Source organism: Hemibagrus wyckioides, linkage group LG23 (genome assembly GCF_019097595.1).
Source record: "Hemibagrus wyckioides isolate EC202008001 linkage group LG23, SWU_Hwy_1.0, whole genome shotgun sequence".
Classification (NCBI taxonomy): Eukaryota; Metazoa; Chordata; class Actinopteri; order Siluriformes; family Bagridae; genus Hemibagrus; species Hemibagrus wyckioides.
The window spans coordinates 6,046,024-6,071,570 of NC_080732.1; the positions used below are offsets into that span (position 1 = coordinate 6,046,024).

Below are 25,547 nucleotides of genomic sequence, written 5' to 3' on the forward strand. Positions count from 1 at the left end.
TGGGTGGTCATTGACGAGAAGATTAGGGTTCAAGTCCCAACACCGCCAAGCTGCCACTGTTGGGCCCTTGAGCAAGGCCTCTAACCCGCTCTGACCCCAACCCTCTAAGGATGGGATATGTGAAGACTGTGCAGTAATGTATATGTGACAAAGACAACTTAACTTAAGAACGTTAACCTGGGGTACACTGTGGTAATGAGTACCCAGGGTTAACCCCAGGTGCAGTGTAAAGTGTGATTACAGATAACCCAGGATTCCGGGGTTTAAGACGCCCCAGGGTTAAAAGTGTGAAAAGCCCTTCTGAGTAGTTTTCTTTCTCCCAGCCATCAGGAGGCAGCATTGAGAAAGCTCAGTCTCCATCAGAAGGAAAAAGAAGAGAAGGAGCTTGGAGAGTGAGGAGGTTTCAGTGCTGTTGGTGCCGCTGTGAGGTTCGGCTCTGCTCTGCTCTCTGCAGCCAAGTTTGACCAGGAAAAAAAAAGTTTCTCCAGCATCATGGGCTTAAAAAAGAAGAACAACAAAACTCATCCGGTCCTGAGCCACGAGTTCATCATCAACAACCATGCAGATATCGTGTCGTGTGTGGCAATGCTCTTTCTGCTGGGACTCATGTTCGAGGTGAGGATCAAATAAATAAATCACACTTCTGTTATTCGGACACTCCGGTTCCGAGTCCACAGGGTTTGGGATCTTAGGGTTGAGAAGGTCTGATTTCCTCAGATGAAGCTCTTTCAGACTTCTTCACATCGACTTCCTCTAACCGTTGGAGAAATTTTTTTTCCGCTTTATTCTATACATCTCAGTGTCCATAGCGCTGTCCGGCTCTTCTTCTCAGTATACATATATATATATATATATATATCTCACGATCTGACCCCAAGGCGTCATGCAGTGTCCAGTGTAAAGACTCGGCGCCAGACGTTCACACGTTTTCCTCGAGCTGCATTGTCGCAGCTGCGTGGATGATTCCGGAGCGCGTGCGGTGGGTTTGACGGTTACGTGGCATTCTGTGCGCGCGCTGTCACCGGGAGCTCGCGCTGCCTCAGCCACGTTAGCGTTATTTTCACACAGCCGAGCGGTTTCCAGCCTCCCCCTCCACCCCCCATTCCTCTCTGACATTTCTCACTCCTCCGTGTTTTCTGCTCTACCATTTGTTTGTTTCTATTTTCATTGTAAAGTTTTAACTTCTGCAAACCAGCGTCAGCAAATAAAAACCGCGGTGCATCATGGGAGTTGAAGTTTTTCATTATTATTATTATTATTATTATTATTATTATTATTGTATTGAGTAGTGTCAGAGTAGTGTCAAAGGTCAAAATAATGGAGCTGGTATTAGTGACATGATTGTGTTGTGTATATATACGTGTGTGTGTTTCTATATACACTCAATAATATTTTATTATTATTATTATTATTATTATTATTATTATTATTGGCGTTTTACTGATTTTTGTATCAAGTGTAATTGAAGTCAATATGAGAATATGTCCAAGAAAAAATAATTTATAATTCATAACGTCCATGAAAACAACTAAAATCAGCCTTTACTTGTCTTCTGTTCATCCAATTAAATCCTGTCTAGATTAGATGAGCCCCGCCCCTTAAGAGAAACCATAACTCAGTAAAGGGACTGAATATGGGGTTATTGGTTTTGTTTTGCTTTTTTCCCCCTCTGTCTGTAGTCCAAGACTTCTATTTAAAGAGAATACACCCGACCAGGCATAACTTTATGACCACCTGCCTAATATTGTGTTGGTTCCCCTTTTGCTGCTAAAACAGCCCTGACCTGTCATGCACTGTGTATTCTGACACCTTTCTATCAGAACCAGCATTAACTTCTTCAGCAATTTGAGCAACAGTAGCTCGTCTGTTGGATCGGATCACACGGGTCAGCCTTCGCTCCCCATGTGCATCAGTGAGCTTTGGCCGCCCATGACCCTGTCATCAGTTCACCACTGTTCCTTCCTTGGACCACTTTTGATAGATACTGACCACTGCAGACCGGGAACACCCCACAAGAGCTGCAGTTTTGGAGATGCTCTGATCAGTCATCTAGCCATCACAATCTGGCCCTTTGTCAGTCTCACTCAAATCCTTACGCTTGTCCATTTTTCCTGCTTCTAACACATCAACTTTGAGGACAAAATGTTCACATGCTGCCTAATATATCCCACCCACTAACAGGTGCCATGATGAGGAGATAATCAGGGTTATTCACTTCACCGGTCAGTGCTCATAATGTTATGCCTGATCAGTGAAATTTTAGGCGTTATGTTGTCTACAAGTTTTATTTTGTGTTACTTAAAGACCAAATTTTGTCCTCTGTTTTGTTGCAGATCCCATCAAAGATTGCGGTCCTGTTCATAACGGTACAGTACAACGTCACAGTAACAGCAAATGGTAAGTCTGTACACAGTTTAATGTTTATGCAGATGGACTTCACAGACCCAGATTTCTGTTCAGTATGAGCAGTTTCTGCAAAATAGGACACAGTAGATACACATCCCGTCCTAAATTTGAAATTAAAAACACCATTTCATTTATCACAAATTTGTTTAGGCTCCTAGGGAAATCTCACACTACTGATGCGAATGTTTCTCAGCTTGTGTGAAAACACTTTGAGAAAATGGTTGAAATGTGCAGAAATGGTTTTTCAGTTATTAATTATCACATAAAAATGACTAAACGGCATTATTATTTTTTTTTAGTTAGACTGTTAGTTTTGTCTGCCATGTTTCAAACGTTCCTGGAACTGGGTTTCAGATTGGATTCGGATTTATCTCACTGCGAAAAAATGCTGCTTAGTGATCAACATACTGTTTATTCTCTAAGTGTGTGTACTAGCATGTGCCAATAATCAGTGAACGAAATAACACCCTTACAGCCCCTGAATCGTTTGAGACTCTTTCATTACTCACAAGTAAACCGTTTTTGTTTTGTTTTTTTTCTCCACCACGTTCCATGTTGAAAAACTTTCCGTGGCCATCTTGCTCAATCCAGATCTGATAATGTTTGTGGCGGTCATTGAGATAAGGCCTGGACAGAGCGGAGTTTCTGACGGCACGTCAAGGTCGTTAAACCGTCGAGGTTAATGTAAGAACTAACATGACCTCTCGTAGCCTGGGTTAGATTTTCATACCTGGGTACTCGATTGCAGTTCGAGATTTTTATGGGATTGTTTCAAGCAAATATTTGCTTGTGCCTCATTCAGGTTTTTAAATGTAGTCAAAATAAGGAAGCTTCGAAGACGGCACTTTCTAAACGGCTTAGACGTTATCTATAAATACTGCCTGCATAATGGAACACTGAGGAAGTGGCTTTTTCGAAGTGTCAGTAATCAATTGGCATGCATGTATTTCCTGGTGCAAAAATAAAAAGAATGATTTGAATGCAAGATGACACCAGAAGCAGAGATTTTCTTAGCAAGCTTGTGGAGGCTGAACACAGTATTTTTTTAAATGATTTTTTATTACCGCTAGGCTCCTTGGTCCTCTTCTTCTAAATACTATGTGACCACCATATAGGTATTATACTATAATATTATCACTTGTATTACTTTGCTATGTCGGTTACATTCACAGCTGTCTATTGAAGGCTCTTCTCTTGGCTCATATCCCAGCTGTTTACCTGATTTCTGACTGTTCTACTCCTAGTTATTCAGTGTGCCTCAACATCATTGTCTGTGCGTGTGTCTGGTTGTCAGAAGGTACCGAGGAGACGCCGGTGAATTATTTCCACCATGGCCTGAAGGACGTGGCCACCGTCTTCTTCTACATGCTGGTGGCCATCATCATGCACGCTATAATCCAGGAGTACATCTTGGATGTAAGAATCTTTACATGATTTTTTTTCTTTTGTTATTATTGTATTATAGCTATGCATGGATCACTGGATCTCTCGGTTTCTTCTCTACACAGAAAATCAACAGGAAGATGCACTTCTCCAAAACCAAGCACAGCAAGTTCAATGAGTCGGGCCAGCTCAGTGCTTTCTATCTCTTCTCCTGCTTGTGGGGAGCCAGCATTCTGATCTCTGTATGACTGCTTTACAGCTTTACAGTTATTACAGTAGGTTTGAGTCGTGAATGTTCATAGTTTCTTTGTTCTGTGTGTGAAGGAAAACATCCTGTCGAACCCCGTCAGTCTGTGGGAAGGCTACCCGCACACCCTGATGCCGTAAGTCACATTCTCTACCCTCTTATAGATAGCCTTGAAGCCTGGACCCGTGTGTGCCATGCAATGGCTTCTTCTATACAGAGACAAACATGTATAAGAGACAAATTAAAACCTGAACCACCAAAGCACTTAGATCTGTTTCGTTTGCCTATGATGGCTGTGGCGTACTATTTTACTTCATTTTCATCCTCATAAACCCTTAGTGAATCCTCTGTGCCCTGGGGATGGGGGTGGGGTCATACTGGAAGAGGCTACTCCCATCAGTGATCTGGACCAGAGCTAGATCAGTCGCTGGACATAACAGCTTTGAATTTAGTGGCAAGTTTCAAGCAACCATTCAGTAGAATTCAAATAAACATCTTTGTGACTGAAACATAATTTTTTTGGCTAGTTTAAAATATAAAGCGGTGATTAGGGGTCAACGTGAATAGCAGCTGATTATCAGAAACTGGCTACTTTTAATATTATTTGAATGGACAAATAAATTAGACACATGCATGTAGACTAAATATATATATATGGACTGGAATTTTTCCCTGCTATGACAAACATAGCATTTCTGAGAGCATCTACTTTGCAAATGCAACTACTTTGCAGGGGATGTGGTAGCTTAGTGGTCAAGGTGTTGGACTACTGATCGATGCAAATGAGATGAATTGTTAAGTCGCTCTGGATGAAGGCTTCAAATGCCAAATGCCAGAAATGTAAATGCAAGATTCAGAGGTTTTTTCATCCCTTGACTCTATTATAATTACAATATAGTTTAAATATCTGCTTTTCTCATTGGGAAGCATCTAAAACCTGCAGTGCATCAGACTGTAAAGGACACATTTCCTCAAATGAAGGATTTCTTTTAGAATTCAGCTGTCCTTCACAAGTCACAATTTATTCTGTCACCTCTGGCTATATGATTAGAGATAAATGTATAAATATGAAATACACATCCTGAATTAATAGATTTCTATAATGCTCCTTTATGACATCCTGTTTAGGTTACTTCATCCTGATCAAAATATCTCCTGTGGCATGATCTCAGTATCATAATATGGCATATAACCATAACTAGGGTCTCTCTCTCTTTCTCTCTCTCTCTCCTCTCCAGGTTCCAGATGAAGTTTTACTACATCTGTCAGCTGGGTTACTGGTTCCACTCTCTTCCTGAACTCTACTTCCAGAAGATCAAGAAAGTGAGTGTAGAAAGAATGTTGTTGTTTTTTGTTGTTTTTTTCCTGGTAATTTCCTGTCATTGTGACGGGACACAAAAGGTTGCCTCTAGGGCGTGACATGTAAAATCTGTTTTCTTCATCTTTTAAAAAAAATTTTCAGGAGGACATTCCCCGTCAGCTGGTCTACATCAATCTGTATCTGGTCCATATCGCAGGCGCTTACATCCTCAAGTACGCACACAAATCTTGTACTCCTTGTGTACTTTTGTGACTTGTGTTAAATCCGATGTTTGTTTAAGAGCATCAGTCAGTGCAGCACATTTAGGTCATGTTTCAGTTATTTTAATTGTGTGTTTGCAGTCTGAACCGTCTGGGTGTGGTGCTGCTCGTGCTACATTATTTCGTCGAGTTGCTCTTCCACGTGTCTCGTATCGTTTACTTCAGTAATGAAGAGAGACAGACGGGGTGAGTTGCCCACGGATCCATGATCATCTATCTCCTTAACTGAAGAAAGATCGAAATGTTCCCTCCAATATCAAGATTTTCTTATTTCCCATTTGAAAATTTGTCTCATTATTCACTAATTTCTTTACAACCACGTTATGAACATGAACACAAAATAAGAGACCAGCACTGACATCACTTCTCTGCATTGCATTTTTCAATCAGACCATTTCAATCATTCTTTTCAGCTTAACACGATATAAACATCATCAATAATATTATTTGTTCATTATCGAAATTGAGAAGGTGACCTAAACATCGATCTAAAACAGAATGTAATGTAAGATTTTAATTGTGTGTGTGTGTAGGTTCTCAGTGTGGGCTGTCCTGTTCGTCCTGGCCCGCTTGTTGACTCTGTCTCTCTCTGTCCTCACTGTGGGCTTCGGTTTGGCTGGATCCGAACGCCAGGGTCTCAACCTTGCAGAGGGAAACTACAACGTGCTGTTTGTCAGGTGAAGCAGGAAGCATTTCTTAAATGAACAAGTTCACACAGGAAAGGAAGAATAGCATCAGTATCTAACAATAGGGGTGTCTTTTTTTATTATTTGGCTTCATAAACAATAACATTTGCATTGTCCAGTTGCGTAATTTTCTTTTCTTCTTTTTTTTTGTGTTTTGTGCCGCACTTGATGGACCAGAGTGACTGTCCTGGCTGCCATCTGCCTCACTCAAGCCTTCATGATGTGGAAATTCATCAACTTCCAGCTGCGGAGGTGGAGAGAACACGCTCAGACTCAGACCTTAAAGAAGAAATCTTCCTCCTCGAAGGGCAAGTCTAGGAAAGGTTAGTGCTGAATTTCCCTTTGGGATGAATATAGTATCTATCTGTCTGTCTGTCTGTCTGTCTGTCTGAATTCTTCATTTTATTATTTCATCTAACAGACATTAGATTCATTTATTCCTTTCTTCACTTTTTTCTTTTCTTTTCAATTGATTATTTCTTCTTCAAACACCAAACTCGCATTAACATCACTAGCTGAAGCAGATGCGTGAGACTTCTATCGCTGACTATACAGATTATTAACTTGTGTTCTGATGTCTTTTAGCCAACGGCGTGAACGGATCACTGAGTGCCAACGGAGCGGATTCTCCCAGAGCCAGGAAGGACAAATCATCCTAAACAGATCCCGCTGTTCATTCCTCCATCCTTCCACTCACACTCTCTCTCTCTCGCTCTCTCCTGCTTGATCATTCCCAGCTCTGTGCTTCAGTCCTGCTTTTCCTTTTCCTTTTTTTTTTTTTTTTTTTTTTTTTTATTTCATTGCACTGCACATAATTTGCATTTCCCAGCTCTCACACACCTGATTACACTCACTAGTAAGCATGTGCCAGTATTTTCATATCGTGATACATGAACATTTCCTCTGTGAGAGGACTTGCCTTCTCTGCAACAGAGCTTCAAAACAAAGGACCTTCGAAGACTTTTATTGTATATTTTCTCAGTAATGCTGCCTATTTTTCACAACTGTAATATATTGATTGTTGTATTATACAAGCCATTGAAGACACATGCCTGCTCGTCGGGAAATCAGCATGCTATAAGGATAGCTGGGAAATGTGCAGTGCACAGGCTCAGGAACTGCCCTATAGGCTTTTGTGCACAGTAGGGGGCTTACTTTACAAAATCAGTGCCCTTTTTTAAAGCTGGGTGCTGAATACTGTATTGCACAAAGCTGTCTATTCATCATGCGTCACTTTTCCCACATACCCCCCCAACCCCAACCCCACCCCCCCAACCCTGGACTGAAAGGGTCCAAATGCTGCACGCTTTAAGCTGCATTCTGCATTTCCCAGGATTCATCAGTGCCAGTGCAAAATGCCAATAAACACTTCAAGTGCCTCACTATACCAAAATTGTATGGACAATTTAAACAAAAATGATAAATTAGTAAACAGTACATACTGTGTTAAAAGGTGCTGGTAGTCTGTCAAGATTTCAAGGCCAGCTCTGTGTGCGTGTTTGTGTGTATATGTCCATGTGTGTTTTGTCAGTCCATTGCTTAATTTGCCTTTATGATAGTAATTTGCCATGATCATGACGCTAGCAGTACCGTGTGTAACCTTCCAGAAAGTATGTCTAATTTGATGCCTTCAGTCCTTATTTGCACTGCAGTGCTTTCATAGATGAACAGAGGAACATTGTATGGGTTTAGTAAGAAAGGAAAAAAAAAAAAAACCCTTTTCTTTTGTGCCAACTGTGTGATAATACACTCTGGTGGTTTGTAGTTTGCATTTCCACCATCTGAAGAATTTATTTTGTTCTACAAAACAAAGAATAAAATTACAAATTGAAACCGGTAACACTGTCCTGTGTTTATTGAAGTGACGGCTGCTTTTACGTATTTATTGCAATAGACGTGAATGAATGGGAGGAAATGGCTTGACATGGTTAGAAATTGATGATCTCCTGGGATTCTCACGCATAGAGTTTATCCAGAATGATGTCTCGGAACATACAACACATCTAGCTTTGAGGTGGATAGGCTATAACAGCAGGAAATCGCATCTGATTCAACTCCTATCAGCCGAGAGAGGAATCTGAGGCTATCACGGGTACAGACTTTGTGTTGTTTGGGCCCTTTAGTTCTAGTAAAGAGGAATTCTTAATGCGACAATTCTAACTTCAAACTTTGTGGCAACACTTTGGAGAAGGATGACATACGGGTGTGACGGTCAGGGGTACGCATACTTTTGGCTGTATCGTGTATATGTTCAGTAACGAAGTGAGCGATTGAGTTCTCTTAGAGGAAGGGGATAATAATAGAGAGATTGTGGTGCAAACTATTATTCACACAAGCAAATGAATTTCTACATTTTAAACTGTTTACTCCAAATACCAAGCAAAAGCTGGAACACTTTACTTTCTCAGGGATAAGATGCATTAACTCAGATCTACAGTCTGGGCTAGGGAGAAATCAGCTCCAGCCTCGAATTTTCTTCATATCATTTTGTGTCATTTATTAATGTATGGCCATTCACAGTGCTGTTGCCCTTAGTTAAAGTATTTTTAAAAGTCTAAAAATACTTGAATGAAGTTAAAGAACTTGTTTACAGAAAATAACATGATGTGGAGGTCAAAAAGAAGAAGCTTTTGTTGATACACAATAATTCTATCTTAGCAAGCCCTGCTAGCCTATTTTTCTCTATATAATTACAGCGTAAATGTAGTAACATTAAAATAAAAAAGAAATGTCAGGTGAAATAAACTCCCTTGAGTAAAGTATAGATATTTAAAGCGGAAACTTATGTACTGTAACACAAAGGTAGAGATGCTGGTGAAATCCTGACAGGATTTATTCACTGTAACTAAGTAAAAGGGAAATTTCATTTCTGTCAGCACAAGGTGGCGCCATGACCTTATTTTTTATGTTATTTTCCACACAAATCGAGCTTTTGTGTGTAAATACTATAGACACTTATTTATAACGCTGAGAACAATTTGTCGTCCAAATAACATCAACTAGTAGTCCTAACGTGGTCAGTTTCCCCTGACAGACTCCGAACATGGACCTGCAATGTGACCTACATGCTGGATTTTTTAATTTCGCTGTAATGCAAAGATGTTCCCTAGTAACAGTATGACAAAATGTCCTTTATCGGTTGTCCAGCTAAAGTGTTTACCTAGTAGGGACATTTGGCAGGTTCCTATGAGGAAAACAGCATTTTAGACCTCATATTACGCAATAATCTTTCATTCAGTAGGTGTTTTATCTTCACAGAAAATCCAGAGCCTTATCAAAGGAGCACTGGACATTAGTCTGAATGGAAAAGTCCATCACAGGGCACCATGCACACACAGATTCACACACTCATTCACACCGAGGGGTGATTTAGAATAGCCCTAATAGCATTTTTTGGGAGGAAACCCATGTGTACACTAGGAGGAAATGCTGAGGAACGCTATACAGAGCTCAGGACTGAAACTGAGACCCTGTAGCTGTGAGGCTAAGATGCTAGCCGCTATTGCATATATATATATATATATATATATATATATATATATATATATATATATATATATATATATATATATATATAGGAAATAAACACAACACACAATGTTTTTAGATTTCCACAAAAAATCATTTTTGGAACTATTTGCCTTTCCTCAAACTATAAGAACCTTTTAAAATGTTTAATATTTCCTCATAACGTCTGTGAAATGCACAAAATTTTGTCATCCTTTGAGAGGAAATATATTGTTTTCAATTGCTTTTAGTCTCCAAGGGATGATTGTTGCATTTGACCATTTCCTGTTCCCATGTGTCTGCACACTGTACACTACAACTGCACACTGTTTTGTGGAAAATGTGCACTAAATGTATGTTTAAAATACGTCCTGTATTTTTATAGATCTTTATAATACTTAATGCGTGTTTTATGAAGGGGTACATAAGGGGTATAGAAGGGGACATAACCCAAGCCTGGGAGTTTAGTCTAGCAGCATGTGAGATGCAGGCAGGTCTATCTACAAGGATTATAAACCTGAACAGGCCCAAGTCGAATTACTAAGAAGCACAGAGAGTAGAAGATCCTGTGGGATTTGCAGGTTTAAGCAGAAAGACAACTAATGGCGAACCAAGCAGCCAGTAATAATAGATTTAGGAGCAGAAAACAGCAATGGTCAGAAAGAGGAACTAGTGAGAATGTGGAAGGTCAAAATGAAGGTTGTCACACTGGTCGTAAGAGCGCTCAAGTTTGTAACCCCAAAGTCCAGCTAAACACAATCATGGAGGTTGCAACATACTTCAGTGCACGTATTGCATACAATTCACTATATAGTTTGGATGCATTTAATTGCAGGGTGGGGTTTGAATTTATTTATGTCTGCCTAAATCAAACCAAAAGGCTACTGTGGCTAATGTTTAGATGTTTTTGGAGTTTTGTTTTGTCTCAAGTTCAAGGTTTCGATGGTGTGTGAAAGCATCGCATTACTCATATCGCCTTTGTTTTGGCTATGAAAACTAGACATTGACACAAAGTGGGTGTCCAGACAGGCAAGGCTCCACACAGCTTGTGCATATTTGGTTCGAAGTTCATTGTTTTGTAAAAGTAAGTAGGCAACAGAGCTTATTAGACAGGTTTTCAGTTGCAGTTCCTCTTCTACAGGGTTTGGCGCAACTGTCATCTCTGTGTTTGACTATTGAGACTTGACACTTTGGTGGGAAAAGAAATGCCATGGCAGTAGAAGAGGCCACCCAAACAAAGAGGTCAACAGAAACGCGTATAAAAAAAAAAAATCCCTTATGTAAAATGACAGAAATTTGAAGTAAACAAACTGACATGAGGGAAAAAACGTATTGTATATCTTTTGACCTGCAAAATTTCACGCTCATGATCTCATCCCTTAACTATAAGTGGTCTTAACTAGAGGGATGATGAAAGCCAAGCTACAGGAAGTGCCTCGTTATTATTTCTAAACAACAGAACCATTGCATTTTCCCCAAACACAAGGATATGCCATTGTACAAGGAGTTAGCACATTAAACGCTAGTTGATCAGCCAAGACCGGTTTAGAGTCAGAAATTCATCAGGCGAATGTAGCTACCAAGTACAGAAGGCTTGTAGATCCAGCTTAGCATTTGAACCTCAAACAGTCTTGCTAATGTGCTTTCTGACACTATACGTCCTTCCTTTAACCTATACAAATGGACAAAATGTTGTTGCAGAGCTAAAAACATCATTCGCGCCACCTGAAGTCAAGTCGAGAAGCTTTTATTGTCAATTCAACCACATATAGCTGATGCAGTGCATAGTGAAATGAAACCATGTTTCCCCAGGACCCTGGTGCTACATTAAACACCATAGAGCTAAGCTTAAAGCTAAGCCACTTTCTTGCTTAGCAGGTTAGACTTCTACAGAAGTAGCCTTGAATTTTGGTCCGCCGATAAATCTCATTTGTCAAAGACTTAGAAAACCACATACATGTATCTTCAGGTTAAGAAGGCATGCTATGTTACTGGAAATTCTTCAAATCAGAACAGATGTAAAGGAAATTAGCAAAGGAAAACCAAATACAGATGGAAGACAGAAATACACCATTACACTTGGTAGATACCAGAGTTATTAAACTAGTCGTCTACGCCCCTACCACAGTCACTAACGACTTCTTTCTTGCTCATTCAGGCTCTTTTATTCACAAGAGTGTACACAATTACATCTAATTAGAATTGTTAGCATTACGCCTATACTATGATTGTGATAATCGTGACCTTTCCTAGACCTGTTAGGTTTAGGTTTGGGCACAAGATGATTTCGGATCAGCAAACAACAACAAAGTTCATTTAATATAATAATAATAATAATCTATCTATCTATCTATCTATCTATCTATCTATCTATCTATCTATCTATCTATCTATCTATCTATCTATCTATCTATCTATCTATCTATCTATCTACCATAGTACACAAAATTTCTAGAGAAATAGTGCATGCATGCATGTTTCTTGTGAACCACATCAGCAAATCTGTGTGTTATTACTGAAGAATTGGGTGTGTTTTCTGGCAGATATATCTGGAAAAGTTTACTTGTTTTCTGTATTGACAACATAGCTCCATATAGACATTGGCCATGTCTTAACCGATCGAATACAACGTGAGTAAATTGCGTACATTTGTGGATCCTTGGATAGTGCTGTTGAAGAAGCTGAAAGTGATACAAGTGCTTGAAGTTTCCACAAGCAGAATAGAAACAGAAAGTGTTACAACTAATCACAAACACACAAAGAACATAGCCGTATACACTCTTAATCGAGCAATGACTAGTAAAGCTACACAGAGAAACCTATTTCCAAATGGAGTACACTTTTATCGCTAACAACGCATTCTACAGGACACACATATATATTTTGTAATGTATTTTTTTTTCCTACGCCAACATCTTGTCTGTTGCAGGTAATAACAACCCTTAAATATGTCATTACATGCAAATGTCATGTAAACTAGCATTAAAGATGACTACTTTAATGGCAACCTTATTGAACCTGTTAGTCCAGCTAGTCAGAGAGCCCTGAAACAAAGCGAGTAAGTACCAAAGATGAGATGGTTCGTCTGATTTGGTTGAAAATAACATAAATGGGAGCTGACATACATATGCGCAGAGCTGATGGTAGAAAACACAAGAGCTGAAACCAGGCAGATTCCACAGATGCTCCCAATCATTTTGGCTTGGTCTTAATTTGTGCGATCTTAGGGACCGTGGGATGTATCCACATGAAAAGCAGCTTTTCATGGGCACTATTTAAAACTGTTATTTTCTGGACAGAACAGCAAAAAATATGCTTTATGACAACATTTTCATGCTATGTTGTACTAGATCAGTATTTCTCGACCATTTCAGTGGTTCATCTGCTGACATTTAGCCAGCCTAGATCAGGCTTATTAATTAGCCGTTAATTAGTAGTGCATTACAGATGCACCAGTGCACTGATCAACAGAAAGGTTGTCCACTTTTAATATGTATAAAGCCTTCTGGTCACCAGCTTGACCAGCATTCATAGACGTGCATCTTTCAGCACAGCTTTCCACCGGTTACCTTCTGACCACAGGTCATCAGACAATTTCTTTTATACCATAAGCTATCTGAATTATTAGACAAAAAATGTATCCTTGCCACCTCATGGCTCCAGTTTAATCCTGAGCTCAGGTTGCTGTGTGTGCCATGTTTTCCACATTTCCTTGTACGTTCTCCAGTTTCCTTCCACCTGCCCCCAAAACAGCCTTTAGGTATAGTTACGGCTCTGTTATATTACCTGTAGCTGTGTTTATGTGCATTATATCCACCATGAATTAAAGATGTTCTCAGGATCGGGATCAGGATGAAGCACTTACTGAAAATGAATAAAGGAATTCTTTAATGTTAACACATCTTTGTAGGTGTTTGCTGATAATATTGACTTCCACTCAGGAAGAGGATGCCCAGGCTAGGCATTTTTTTTTTTTGTCTCTAAATAAAATCACGTCCCAGATTATGGACTACTGTAGTGGTCTTGATTTTTGATTTATACCTTTATAGAATTATCATGTGTATTTTTTTTATGTTAATTCTAATACTTCATGAGAATGCAATAATGATCAATAATGTCTTGCATGTAGTATTGTAAATAGGACTCGAACCCCACTTTTCCTTCTGCACGAGCTGTACGTGTGTGTGATTAGTTAGTGTGCTTGAAATTGACACGTGACTCGCCATAAGCCTACTGTACCTTTACTTGCGCGAGTGTGCATGTGCACAGACACGCCACTCGTACTTTTACCATCGTTGTTACTAATCTTCAGCGCGAGCTACTGAATGCACACGCAAGAAAAAATGTTCACGACTTGGTGAATTGAACATAGGCGGCTGTTGCTGGGTGTACAGTGACCGAGCTGCAGCTCAAACGGGGACGATACACACTGAGTGGGGGGAGGACACACACACACACAGTCAGAGAGAGAGAGAGAGAGAGAGAGAGGGAGAGAGAGGAGCAACAGCAGTAGGAACATGGCGGCGCCGCTCAGCTCTCGTGCTCTTCCCCCGAGTCCAAGGTCAGAGCCAGAGCTCACGCGCAGGATTTAAGCGGAAACTAACTACTGCAACTCGAGCATCTTAGGTAATGTCACGGCGCGTGTCATTTCATAGCCGCTTTGCTTTGCCATTTTCTCCACAGAAAGACCTCGAGCCCCGGTTCAGTCTGGTGGTAGTGGTGGTGGTGGTGGTTCTCAGTTAGCGTGCTAAAGCAGCAGCGGCGCCGTGTGTGTGTGTGTGTGTGTGAGAGAGAGAGAGAGAGCGCGAGCACAAGAGCGCGTGTGGGTCTGTGTGTGTGTGTGTGTGTGTGAGAGTGAGTTCCGGAGTTCTTGCAGTCGCTTGAGCTTTTTAAGCCGGTTTTGGGTTGTTGTTGTTTGTTGTTGTAGTTGTCGTTGCTCGATGCACGCAGCTTGTTGTGTGTGTGTGTGTGTGTGTGTTACACTGTAACTTCAACTCCGGGTTCTAGCTGTATCCCGTGAGCTGCACGGACGAGTTCTAGCTCGGTTCGTGGAACCCGCTCCTCGTCTCGGAGGCGGTTCGAACTGTCTCGTCGTTGTCGAGTGAACGGAAACGCTGCACGCGCTCCATGGCGGTGTGTTTAAAGAGCAGGAACTTGGACAGGATGGCTCGTGAGCCCGTGTCTGCTTTTACCTCCACGGTGAGGGATTGATGAGACAGCTGTTTGCTTTGCACACTGGCTTGCAATTAGCCCTGCGGTTTAGTTGTAGATGCTACAAGCTCGGTGTCATCTCAACTGTTGGTGGACGTAATGCCACTTTACTCCTAATCACTTAAAGAAACACAGACACCCTTCTAAAGTTACAACCTCCCTTCTCTAGTCTTGTAACCTTTGCCTCCCTCCTAAAGCCTCGCGATCATTGATCTTGTTCCTAAAGCTTCATAGTTCTTGATTTCGTTTTGGGCCTTTTTTTTTTCTTCCTGAGGATTTGTTATCCCTGGTCATGCTCCTGAAGTTTCATAGTCCTTGGACTCATTTCTAATAGCCTTGTGCCCCCCCTGCAGCTGCGTAGTCCTTGGTATTAATCCTGATGCTCTGTGGTTTTGATCTAAAGCTTAGTGACCCTTGGTCTCGCTTCTGAATCCTCATGCCACTTCTCGCTTCTGAAGCTTGCACTTGCTCCTGAGGACCTGTGGTCTTTGGTCTTCATTTTTGAAGATTTGTGGCCCTTCATTTTCTTCTTGACGTCCTGGGGTCCTTAGTCTCACCCTTGGTCTTGCTCCTGAATCCTTGTGCAATGTGATGTTTCTAATGATGCTTGGTTTTCCTTGGTCTTTATGCCCCTTGGTCTGGCTTCTGAAATTCTGTGGCCCTTGTTCTCTCTTTCGGAGCCATTGGTCTAACTCCTGAAGCCTTCTCGAGCCACGTTCCCCCTTATTCTCAATAATCCTGAAAGCTTCTGCCATCCCCCTTTTTTTTGTTGCTCTTGAAAACCTTAGGTAAATCCTTGTGGCCTAAATAACTCTATAACGAAAAGGTCAGGTGTTAAATACGGTCTAAATGTTTTAAAACATAGCACAATATCGATATACAACATTGTGGTCAGCATTCCTGATCGGTGTGATGACTCCCAGACACACCGGCCATTAAAAAAAAAGAAAAAAAAAGCTTAAGTGGATTTGTAATAAGAGTTTGATTGTGGTTTATTAAATAGAGGAAGTAAAGTCTCTTTATTGTTATTTTTTTTAGTTAATGTTCTATATTTAGTTGATTTTGTTGTACTTTCACGAGCTGTATATCTATTCTCGACTTCCAGTATGACTATAAATCACTGCACAGTGTGGACGTCATGGCATGATGTGTATTTCTGTGGGTCTGCGTTGCTGCTGCAGCATTTTGTGTGCTGTTGATTTTACATGGGTCTCACCTAGCGAAAGAACTAGCCTTCATGTGTGCGTAACAGCTGGCCTGCAGCTTCGGTGTTTAACTTGGACATTCCCTTGATTCAGCATTTTAGAAGAGGGCGTGTCATTATGATTGCATTATAATAGACACTAATCATGCGTTTATCCTCGCATTTAAAGCCCTCGCTGATTTTTGCTGATCAAATGTTCAGATTTGTTGAACCTACTGTGTGTAGTAATGTGGTTTAGACCATGCCGCAGTGAAATTCTTGAATCTGATTGGTCCGAAGGTCTCATACCTTCTGTTAATGTGGTCATAAGATCAATCACAGGATTATATCGATACCCTTTCTTAATATGTTTTTTATTATTATTTCTATAGTAACAGCTTACATGGCAAACACTGTACATAACCAGGTATTAAAAGCCGTGTGAAGTTGTTTATTCGGTATATTTATCGTCTCAGTTTTCAGTCAGATGTGTCTGTGCCAACATATTTTATTAACTTCTAAAGCTTTATTAACATCTTTTTTATTAACTCCTAAAAAAAAAAAAAAAAGTATGACGTGTCATTCTGTACTAAATACAGATCGTAATTGGGAAATTCCTGTGGTATAAGACACATAAAACTATTCGGGATGTGCTGTAATAGGAAAGTAGTGAACTTCGGTGTGGTAACAGCCGCACCACGCCACCCTGTTGCCGACGATTTTACAATAACAGCACGTCCTTTCCGTGTGTCTTACAAAAAAACTGGTTATAACACATGCGCTACGTTAGTAGATATAAGTAGTAACAAATAGCTGTTAGATTGACCCTGAGTAGTTTTTTTTTAAACACTAGAGGCATTTTAAGAAGACTGTGTTTTTCCCCATCGAAACGTTCAGTGGTTTTTGTTTGACTGGATGTTCGCAAAGCACAGCTGTGTTTGGGCCTCAGCTTTGTTTGAAACCAAGAGATCGTCATTTATGAAAGCGCACAAGTGTGATAGAATTGCTGATGTTTTAGTATGTGTGTATGGGGGGGGGGGTGCAAAGGGAAGAAAATGACCGAAGAAGCAGCTTTTAGTATTTTTTTCCTGTTCTAGACCTCCGTGTTGCTAAAATGCTTAGTCACATTGGTGAGGTCGATACAGAGCAGGTTGTGTTGCCGGTTGTTGTTGCACAAAGGAATGTGCTGACTACAGTCAGCTGTGAGGCCTTTGTGGGTCTTCTGTAGAGCCAGGGTTCTCTCTCTCTCTCTCTGTGTGTGTGAAGTTCTTTCTCAGTTATCCAAATGTAGCAGCTGGTGAGTACTTGTTGAGATGGCTATCTATTTTTATTTGCTTTAAACTCAACGTTGTAGCCCCAATACCATACACTTTTCACGCTCTTTTCTAACCCTCTGTTGAAACAGAAATGTACTTCGGCTTCTGAAATCATCTACATCCTCCATTTCGATATCTTATTTCAAGAGCAAACTTCCTAGGAACCCACTAGACAGCGTGATAATGTGAAACACTTTGGGAGGAGCGTACAGTTTACTCAATAACAACGTTTCAAATACTACAGTATTATTAAAAGTGTTTGTTTGTTTGTGTGTAAAAAAAAAAAAAAGAGCAACTTTAGCCTCTCCAGAGCTGGTAAATATCAGTGGCTTTGTCCCGTTCTGCACGGGGAAATCTAAATGCCGCAAATCCTCTCAGGGCTTTCCCGGTCACATGGTGAGCGGTCCGGTGGGACGGGAACTGTCAGTTCACACAAACACTGTGGCGTGAAAGTCATGATTTCATTCCCGAAGCCGTTGACCTTTGACCCTCTTCGTTCGCTTTAAAACTTTGCCCTCGCTTCATAAGAACCTGTAACCAGCTTCGCGTCGCTTCTCTGGTCACGGGTTTCTTTTTTTTTTTTCCCCAGACAGTTTGAATCCATTTTTACAATTTTTTGTTTGGACTTTGCAGACATTTGACGTCTGGATTGTTTATGAATTAAAAATGCATGAAGTAAAGGTAAGCTCCGGTATCTTTCAAGTATAGCAATATCACAGTTTGCGGTTATATTAGGGTGTTACTATTACTATGAAATAATCTGTTTATTACTGTTAATTAGTATACAAAAAAACCTAGGACATTTTTGTGTGCCTTGTTTATGTGAGATTTCGGTTTGGTCAAATATAAAGGCCCTATGGAGACAGCTGTCTTTTATTGTGAGAGAACAAATTCTGCCTGCTTAGGCAGCCTCCTCCCAATAACAGTGTAGTATTTCAAGAAACGATATATAACTAAAAGGCACACGTCTATTAAGACAACAGTGCTAGCAAACATTAAGCAAATATGCCAAAACATGATTACAGTATTATAAAGTGTAGTGCAGCCTCAGTGTTGCAGTTTCAGCATAGACTCCAGTTGCAGCCCTAATGTGCTTTATTGGGTTGTAAGTGAATTATGGTGAACAGGCCTAATTAGGGGAAAGCAGGGAAATGACGACCTTCTTGTCTGCCTTCATTAGCTGGGATGGATGTGAGAATTCTGTGTGTGTTAGAATGTGTGTGTGTGTTAGAGTGCCTGTTGCTGTTTGTGTGCCTTGCCTGTGCAGGGATTTTTACTAATGGCTCAGATTACACTGGGTGCAAAGGGCATGGAGGAAAGCAGGTCTGCTACATTACATTGCTGCTCACATTCAGCTGTAATACAGTTTCTTCGACTCCAGCGGATCTCCGAAGCCCTGAAGGGTTTTACTGGTCAACGATGAGCTTAAGACTGCAACGGATATTCAGTGACCTAGTTCAATAAATTTGACCCGTTTATATAACCAATACAATTTCAACACCTTTACAGGTAACTTCTGTAACTTTATATAGACACGTCTCTGCCGAAAGAGTTTGAGCTTTCTAGGTTCCTACTTTTCACGTAGGGCAAAAGTCAAGAAGCTTCATAAGTCCTGGGTAAAAGGAACTGGAGGGGAATAGTTTCGGTTCTAAGACTGAATTCGTTGAGCAAAGCCGGTTATATAATATAATAATGTATTGTATCCTATCACAACATTTTAAACCATTTTTTCTGTCCATAGACTAGTCTTTTGTATGGCCCTTGTATATTGCAACTGAAACAGACCATTGCATAGTGGAAGAATTGTTGCTTGTGGCTTCTGCTGCATTCTAGATGAAACTTGTGATTTATTTGGTTAAAGCTACTGAAAGTGTGGCATCAGATCAAACTGACCGCTCAAATCCTCCGCCTTTATTCTTGAAATGAGTTTCTAGCTTTAATATACAGATACAGTACTCGGTTAAATTGATAACACTGACCATACTAATCATATTTTGAAAGAATGATCATCAACATCTGTATTGTTGCACAGCTAACTTGTTGCCAACACTGCTCGCTATCTAATTCTTCACACTGTTGTCTGCTGTTATTGCTATAATAAAATTTTAGTCTGAAATTTTGCTAAGTAAGACCCATTAGGAAATAGGAAATGACATTATTAAAGCTGGTAAATTAGCACTGATGAGGCACCACAGACTTGTTGCATTTGCTACTTCTCCAGCTTGCTAGCTAGATACTGTGCTTTCAGTGGTGGTGGTTGTTGTTTCCTAGAATCTAAAAGTGTGGTTAAATTGTAGTTAAATGTCTTTGCTATAAGGATTTAAAAATAAATAAATAAATAAAACTACCCACATTTTCTCCTAGTTTACCCTCCACTAGCTAGTTCTTGCTTATCACATGGCGGCTACTATTCGGGAAGGCTAACTTCCTTATAGATGCTCGAAGCCAGTCATCATATCTTTTCAAACTGCTGCCCATGCTGCATTACAGGGCAACACACTCTGAGGAAAGTGCTGTTTACCCTCTTCCGGAAACATGAGCTCACCGGCAACCACATTTGTCTAGTGTTGCTGTGATTGACAGGTTTCTTTTTTCAGGCAAGCCCTGAAGGTTCTGTGTAATACCTTCTGTTTTTCCGTCGGATATGGTTCCACGTAGAACCATTTTAGGAAGCCAGTAACCCTTGGACATTTTATTCTGCCGTTACTCCTGCCAAGGTTTCCTCCCTCCGCCCCAGAGACACCTCACTTAGACATGTGCCAACAACCGGTTACACAATGTTTCCTGATAATCAGTGTTAATATGGATGCTTCAAAAATTATGGGGCTCAAATTAAAGTGCCACTCATTTGGCAAAGAAGCCAACTTAACGCTGGACAGCTGTCACAGCATATGAACATTCCAGCTGTTTGCATTATTAGCTTTATTCTTGGATGTAAAGTTCGCAAGGTTCACCCCAATCGATCAGTCCTTTCGGAGAGGACTAGCCACTCTGGGCTGCGTGCCTACTGCTTTACTGGGTCATGATGCTTTTAAAGTGCAGTCTATTGGTTTCAGTGGTCGAACCAAGTTGGGCACCAGGCCAGGAGACTGATATTCAAGGAAATTCCAAGCTGTCGTAGACGATGATGCTGAGGCAGGTGAAGCTGAGGTGGACCGCGAGTTGAACTTGAGGTTGATCCTCCATTATGTCGGCGTTGCTTCTCTTTCACTCCATAAAAGCGGCCGAACGTGAGGCTGTACACTTAATATGAGGTCAAACCGAGGCCAAGAGCTTACACACACTTATAGATCTCCATAAAACAAGCACTCAAACCCCAGGTTTCTATGGCCTTCAGACTTCCCTTCAGCTACATCTTGGAAGCAGAGATAGCTCAGTGGTTAAGGATTTGTGTAGGGAATAGAAGGCTGTGGGTTCAGATCTCTGCCACTGTCAGACTCTTGGGCAGAGACATTAACCACCAGCTATATACTTGGACTGAATTCTGCCTCACTTGACTAATATATGAATTTTATAGATGAACACGGCATACTGCGTAGGTAAATATAGCTCATAAGTGACATTTTAGTTTCGGTATCATTGAAACTTGCTTAGATTTGGTAAAGGGCAGGCAATATAATTGCACAGGGACCATGTGGTTTAGGTTGTGGTTCACTGTTGTTTGTTTTTTATTCTGCTTTTTCTGGATAAATTATGCCATTTGTAAAAAAGTTGTGAAATCTGGCTTATTAAAAATGCCAAAACAGGTGAAATGGCCTTGTTGTTCACAGTGTTGTATTAGCTAAATTTAGCTGTTATACATACAAAATGCCACACAAAAGTAATTTTGGAATCATCAATAACAATCTCTTGTTAACTTGCTAGCCATCTAGTTTTGCGATGTGGTCTGTTGTTGGTGTAAACTAACTAAACAGTTAACTGGCTAATTGCTTTGCATAGCAAGGCATTAAATAGTTGGTTGCTATGTAAATAAATAAAAAAAAATATAATACTAAATAAGCAGGTATTACACTGACAAGGGATGACACAATTGCTGTGTTTGTGGTAGCTTGTAGGTCATTTGCAAGTTTGATGTGCAAAGTAGAAAAACAAAATGGACGCCTCAACAAAAGCATGTCATTTGCTTGCTCTGTAAGATCATGTAAAGCTCATTGAAAGCTACTTTCGCTGCAGTATTACAGTTAAAGGCTTAAGAGGCTACTGGTACCTTTCTACGTTAGTCAACTTCAAACATTCAGGCAACAGTTTGGACTGAAATTGCAGCAGGAACAACAGCTGACTAAAGCAAGTAGTGTTAGCAACATGCTAGCCAGCTAACCTTAGTGATCACTCTAATGTGGATGATTTACCTTCCCCAAACACTGATTAGTACGGTGAATTTTATTCATTCAACCGAGTACAGTGTTTGTATACTAACGGATCGAAAGCTAACACCGCTCTAAGCTAATTTCAAAGGAGGGAACTTTTACTTTACACTGTTCACAGAGGCCATGTTGATTGACCTGGGAGTTGAGAGGTTAAAATGTGAAGTTGATGGCTTTTATAGTATGTGTACATGGGGAAATAACAAGTTGTAACTTGAATGCTAAGTAGGGATCGAACATAAATGAGGATCTTGAGAGACTTTGTAAAGACTGTTCTGAAGATTCGTGTACCCACAAGGCCATAATTTCTTCAGAATGCTTACCATCACATTTCCATATCCTCCGCACAACTTTACACCTCAGACACCTTTGTTGTTGTTCTTTCGGCTGCTCCCTACGTGCATGAGGCGGCACCGCAGCGGACCAACTGGTCGCGCAACAACTTGGCACAGGTTTTACGCCGGATGCCCTTCCTGACGCAACCCTCCCATTATTGTCCGGGCTTGGGACCGGTACTGCTTCCAGTGGCTGGGGTTTGGGCACTGGCTGGGAATCGAACCGCATGGTAGGCGAGAAACCACTGAGCCACCAGTGCCCTTTTACACCTCAGACACCAACAGCTGGAAAATGTTCTGAAGTTATGGCTGTTAAGTTAGATTTAATCAGCAAAGTTGATCATGTGACCTTATGGCTAGCCAGTGCTACACTGTGCTTAGCATAAAATTTGTTTGTAAATTGCTTTTAATTACAAAAATATAGTAGTTTAATAACGATAGCTAAGGCTAGTTAAACCCAACACATTTATTATTATTATTATTATTATTATTATTATTATTAGCTCGTGAACTAGTCTAGCTAGCTTATCTAGCATGGTGGTCGTTTAAGATGTAATGCGACTCGAAAAATTTGATTGAGAGCTCAGAAACGTGAGGGAAAATATTATACTAATGTTGTGTGTCAGACTTGGTGCTGTCTAATCAAATCTAACGTCTTGTGACCTTTAAAAGAGGTTTTTTTTCCTTATTTCGTTTGTCCTACTGCTGAGCAAGACGGCTATTATACTTCTAACTGTCAGTAATGTGTGCTTAGTCTTTCTGGGCCAGTATTTTCTCTTTATTTTTGTTCCTGATGTCATATTTCAGTAAATGGCCTGGAGATACACTGTGAAATTATGGTTTATTTTAGAAAACCAGCGGCCAAAGAGCTACTTTTGGATAATGACGGTGTTTAACAGCTGGATGTTGTGATGTAATTGTAATGCAATTTCACGGTCGTGTTGTGCACCAGCAGGGTGATGACACGCACTCTCACATGAGTGTAATATACCCAGCTTTCCTCTCACTAAACTCGTTCCTTCTGTCTGTCTCGTCTCATTACGTGAGCTCCAGGAGAATAAGCAGCGCTGCTAATCCTCTAATGTCTGTGTGGGCCAATTATCCGTTACACAAAATATATTGTGATGTTCAGGGTGCACAATGATGGCATTATCAATTAGCTGGTACATGCTGTCATTCCTTGTTTCCATACAGAAGTAGCAACTGAGATAAAGTGAAAGTCTGTGCCATCTGCTAGCCAGAATGAGGAAAGAATAAAACTGTGAGAGGAATATGTTTATACAAGTGAGTTAGCTTGCAGTCTCGTAGCGAAAGTTTTCCTTGTTGTGTATGGAGTTCAGTCTCTCAGGCGGTGTGTGTGTGTGTGTGGCCGCATGCTTGGCTAGTGCTAGTTAGTTAGCTAACTCATTTCAAAAAGCTTAGCTGTGTTCGTATTCAAGCCAAATCCTGGATTTTACAAGTCAAGTCCACTGTCCAATGAGAGTTAGCTACAGTTTAAACACACCATTTAAACCAGTATTGTGATGATAACATAAACCTAATGCTCACACACGGTGAGTAAGGAAACGTTTCCCCTCACAGCTTTTAGCTCTTCACACATCCCTGATGTGTAAAGATAAAAAACAAGCACTTTTTAACATGCCGAAGAAGCCTGAGCTCACTCAGTGTGTTTGTCCTTCGTGGATGTGGCATGAGGCCAAACTGTCGATTTGGGCTTGAGCAAGAACGAGAAGGAAGAGGATGAGTGGTATAAGGGAGAGGGGGGGGGGCAAGTGTCACTTGCAGAAAAGCTACTTCTGCACCAAAATGAAACTAAACACTAGAGAGAGAGAGAGAGAGAGAGAGAGAAAGAGGGTGTGAGAGAGTTGTATCCTGAGGCAAGAGGAAGTAGAGTATGAGTCTACACTTATAGATGTCAAACTCTATCTATCTATCTATCTATCTATCTATCTATCTATCTATCTATCTATCTATCTATCTATCTATCTATCTTTCTATCTATCTATCTATCTATCTATCTATCTATCTATCTATCTATCTATCTATCTATCTATCTATCTATCTATCTATCTATCTATCAGTTTGATAGACTGTTTCAAAAGTAGCATAAAAGCCTCAGATCAGCTATACTGTTATATTTAAAGCTCAGGTGGATTTAGTTATTATTTTATAATATTTTGTAATTTTAGAAAACGGATTTTCAGAAAGTTACATCAACGGCTGCACTATAGACGAATACGCTTCAGTAAAACATCCGACAAAACGCATATTTAACCCGGCGTAAAGATTCATCACCGTCACCATTTTTACACCCACACATTATGAAGAGAGGTGATACCAGTGTTTTCCCCTAGCATTAACTACGGCAGGTGACCCACCCAGTAATCAACACATGCTGCCTTTCATGCAGACAGCAGATTGTTTCGAACGGTATCGCCTCAAGCCGTGCATTTTAGCGTCTGGCTAATCTCAGCGTCAGAAAACTCCACCCACCGCCGATATCTCTCGGGCTCTTCAGGTTGCAGTCTGATTCGGCTTTCTCTACACGTCTGAAATTCACCGCATTGCACTACTAATTCCGTTATTTATTACACTTCTGGGCTAGACAAAAAACAGATATCCAGTTAGAAGGAAGACGGATAGCTCCAGGTGGTGCTACGTTAGCTGGCTGAATGATACATAAATACGCTAAACAGCAAGAAAGATGTTAGCGACGAGACAGGTGGCAACCGCACACCTGTTAATATGTTCCTCGGTGTGTGCGAATGCTGTGTTTTTCACGTGGAAGTCGTTAATGAACAGAATTATAGGACAGGACATGTGCAGTGTGTTTAGCCCGAGGTTAGCTATTATCCTACTGTACTGCTGAGAAGAGTAACACCTGCTCATCCAGAGAGCTGACGCTGTACACGGGCTTCCACACATTCATTTACACATTATTTGCCTAAATTTCTTCAAAGTGCACAAACCTGAGAAACATATTTGGCTTATAGTGTGACCTGGAGAAAAAAAAAAGCTGACGTGTTAGCATTAGGAACGGACAGTATCCACAGGAAGCTGCTCAGGTTTGAGTTCTTCGAAAAGTATTTTGTCGGGTCATGTTAAAAAATTTCAGCCGTTACGGTTCAAATGCTGACAATGTTAAGACAAAGGCTCGTCATTTTTCGACTTCCAGGATGTGTAAACAACAGAACAAACAGCAAACTGACTGATGGGTGAAACAAAGGTTTTGTGTGTGCTTTGCTTCCTTCTAATCAAATCTATGAAAATGGCAACTCGTGGCGTTTGTGTTTGGATGAAGAGCCGGCGGTTTCGTGCTGATACCGAT

The 25,547-nt window shown here is 40.6% G+C and overlaps 2 protein-coding genes across 4 annotated transcripts in view; both read left to right on the top strand.

Moving 5' to 3' along the window:
- The first annotated feature begins 367 nt into the window (after positions 1-367).
- Positions 368-7,735, top strand: tram1 (translocation associated membrane protein 1). The gene is made up of 11 exons (XM_058376998.1): positions 368-615; positions 2,334-2,397; positions 3,701-3,822; positions 3,915-4,031; positions 4,114-4,172; positions 5,275-5,359; positions 5,499-5,569; positions 5,699-5,803; positions 6,151-6,294; positions 6,481-6,626; positions 6,889-7,735. The coding sequence occupies exons 1-11, from the start codon at positions 493-495 to the stop codon at positions 6,960-6,962; spliced, it is 1,110 nt and encodes a 369-aa protein (XP_058232981.1). The 5' UTR covers positions 368-492; the 3' UTR covers positions 6,963-7,735.
- A 6,348-nt stretch (positions 7,736-14,083) lies between these two features.
- ncoa2 (nuclear receptor coactivator 2) overlaps positions 14,084-25,547 on the top strand; it is a 70,430-nt gene continuing 58,966 nt past the window's right edge. The window contains exon 1 of one of the 3 annotated variants that reach the window (XM_058375837.1): positions 14,084-14,436. The gene's annotated coding sequence lies outside the window, so the exon portion shown is untranslated. Of the gene's footprint in view, positions 14,437-17,480; positions 17,502-18,068; positions 18,202-25,547 lie in introns of those variants that run through there. The other 2 variants (XM_058375841.1, XM_058375838.1) reach the window with 2 other exon arrangements.

Bases quoted from the DNA above. Each gene is read 5' to 3' on its own strand.
- tram1 (XM_058376998.1), top strand. From the start codon at position 493: ATGGGCTTAAAAAAGAAGAACAACAAAACTCATCCGGTCCTGAGCCAC. The intron at 4,032-4,113 runs GTATGACTGCTT...CTGTGTGTGAAG, and splicing joins GAGCCAGCATTCTGATCTCT to GAAAACATCCTGTCGAACCC. The intron at 5,570-5,698 runs GTACGCACACAA...GTGTGTTTGCAG, and splicing joins GCAGGCGCTTACATCCTCAA to TCTGAACCGTCTGGGTGTGG.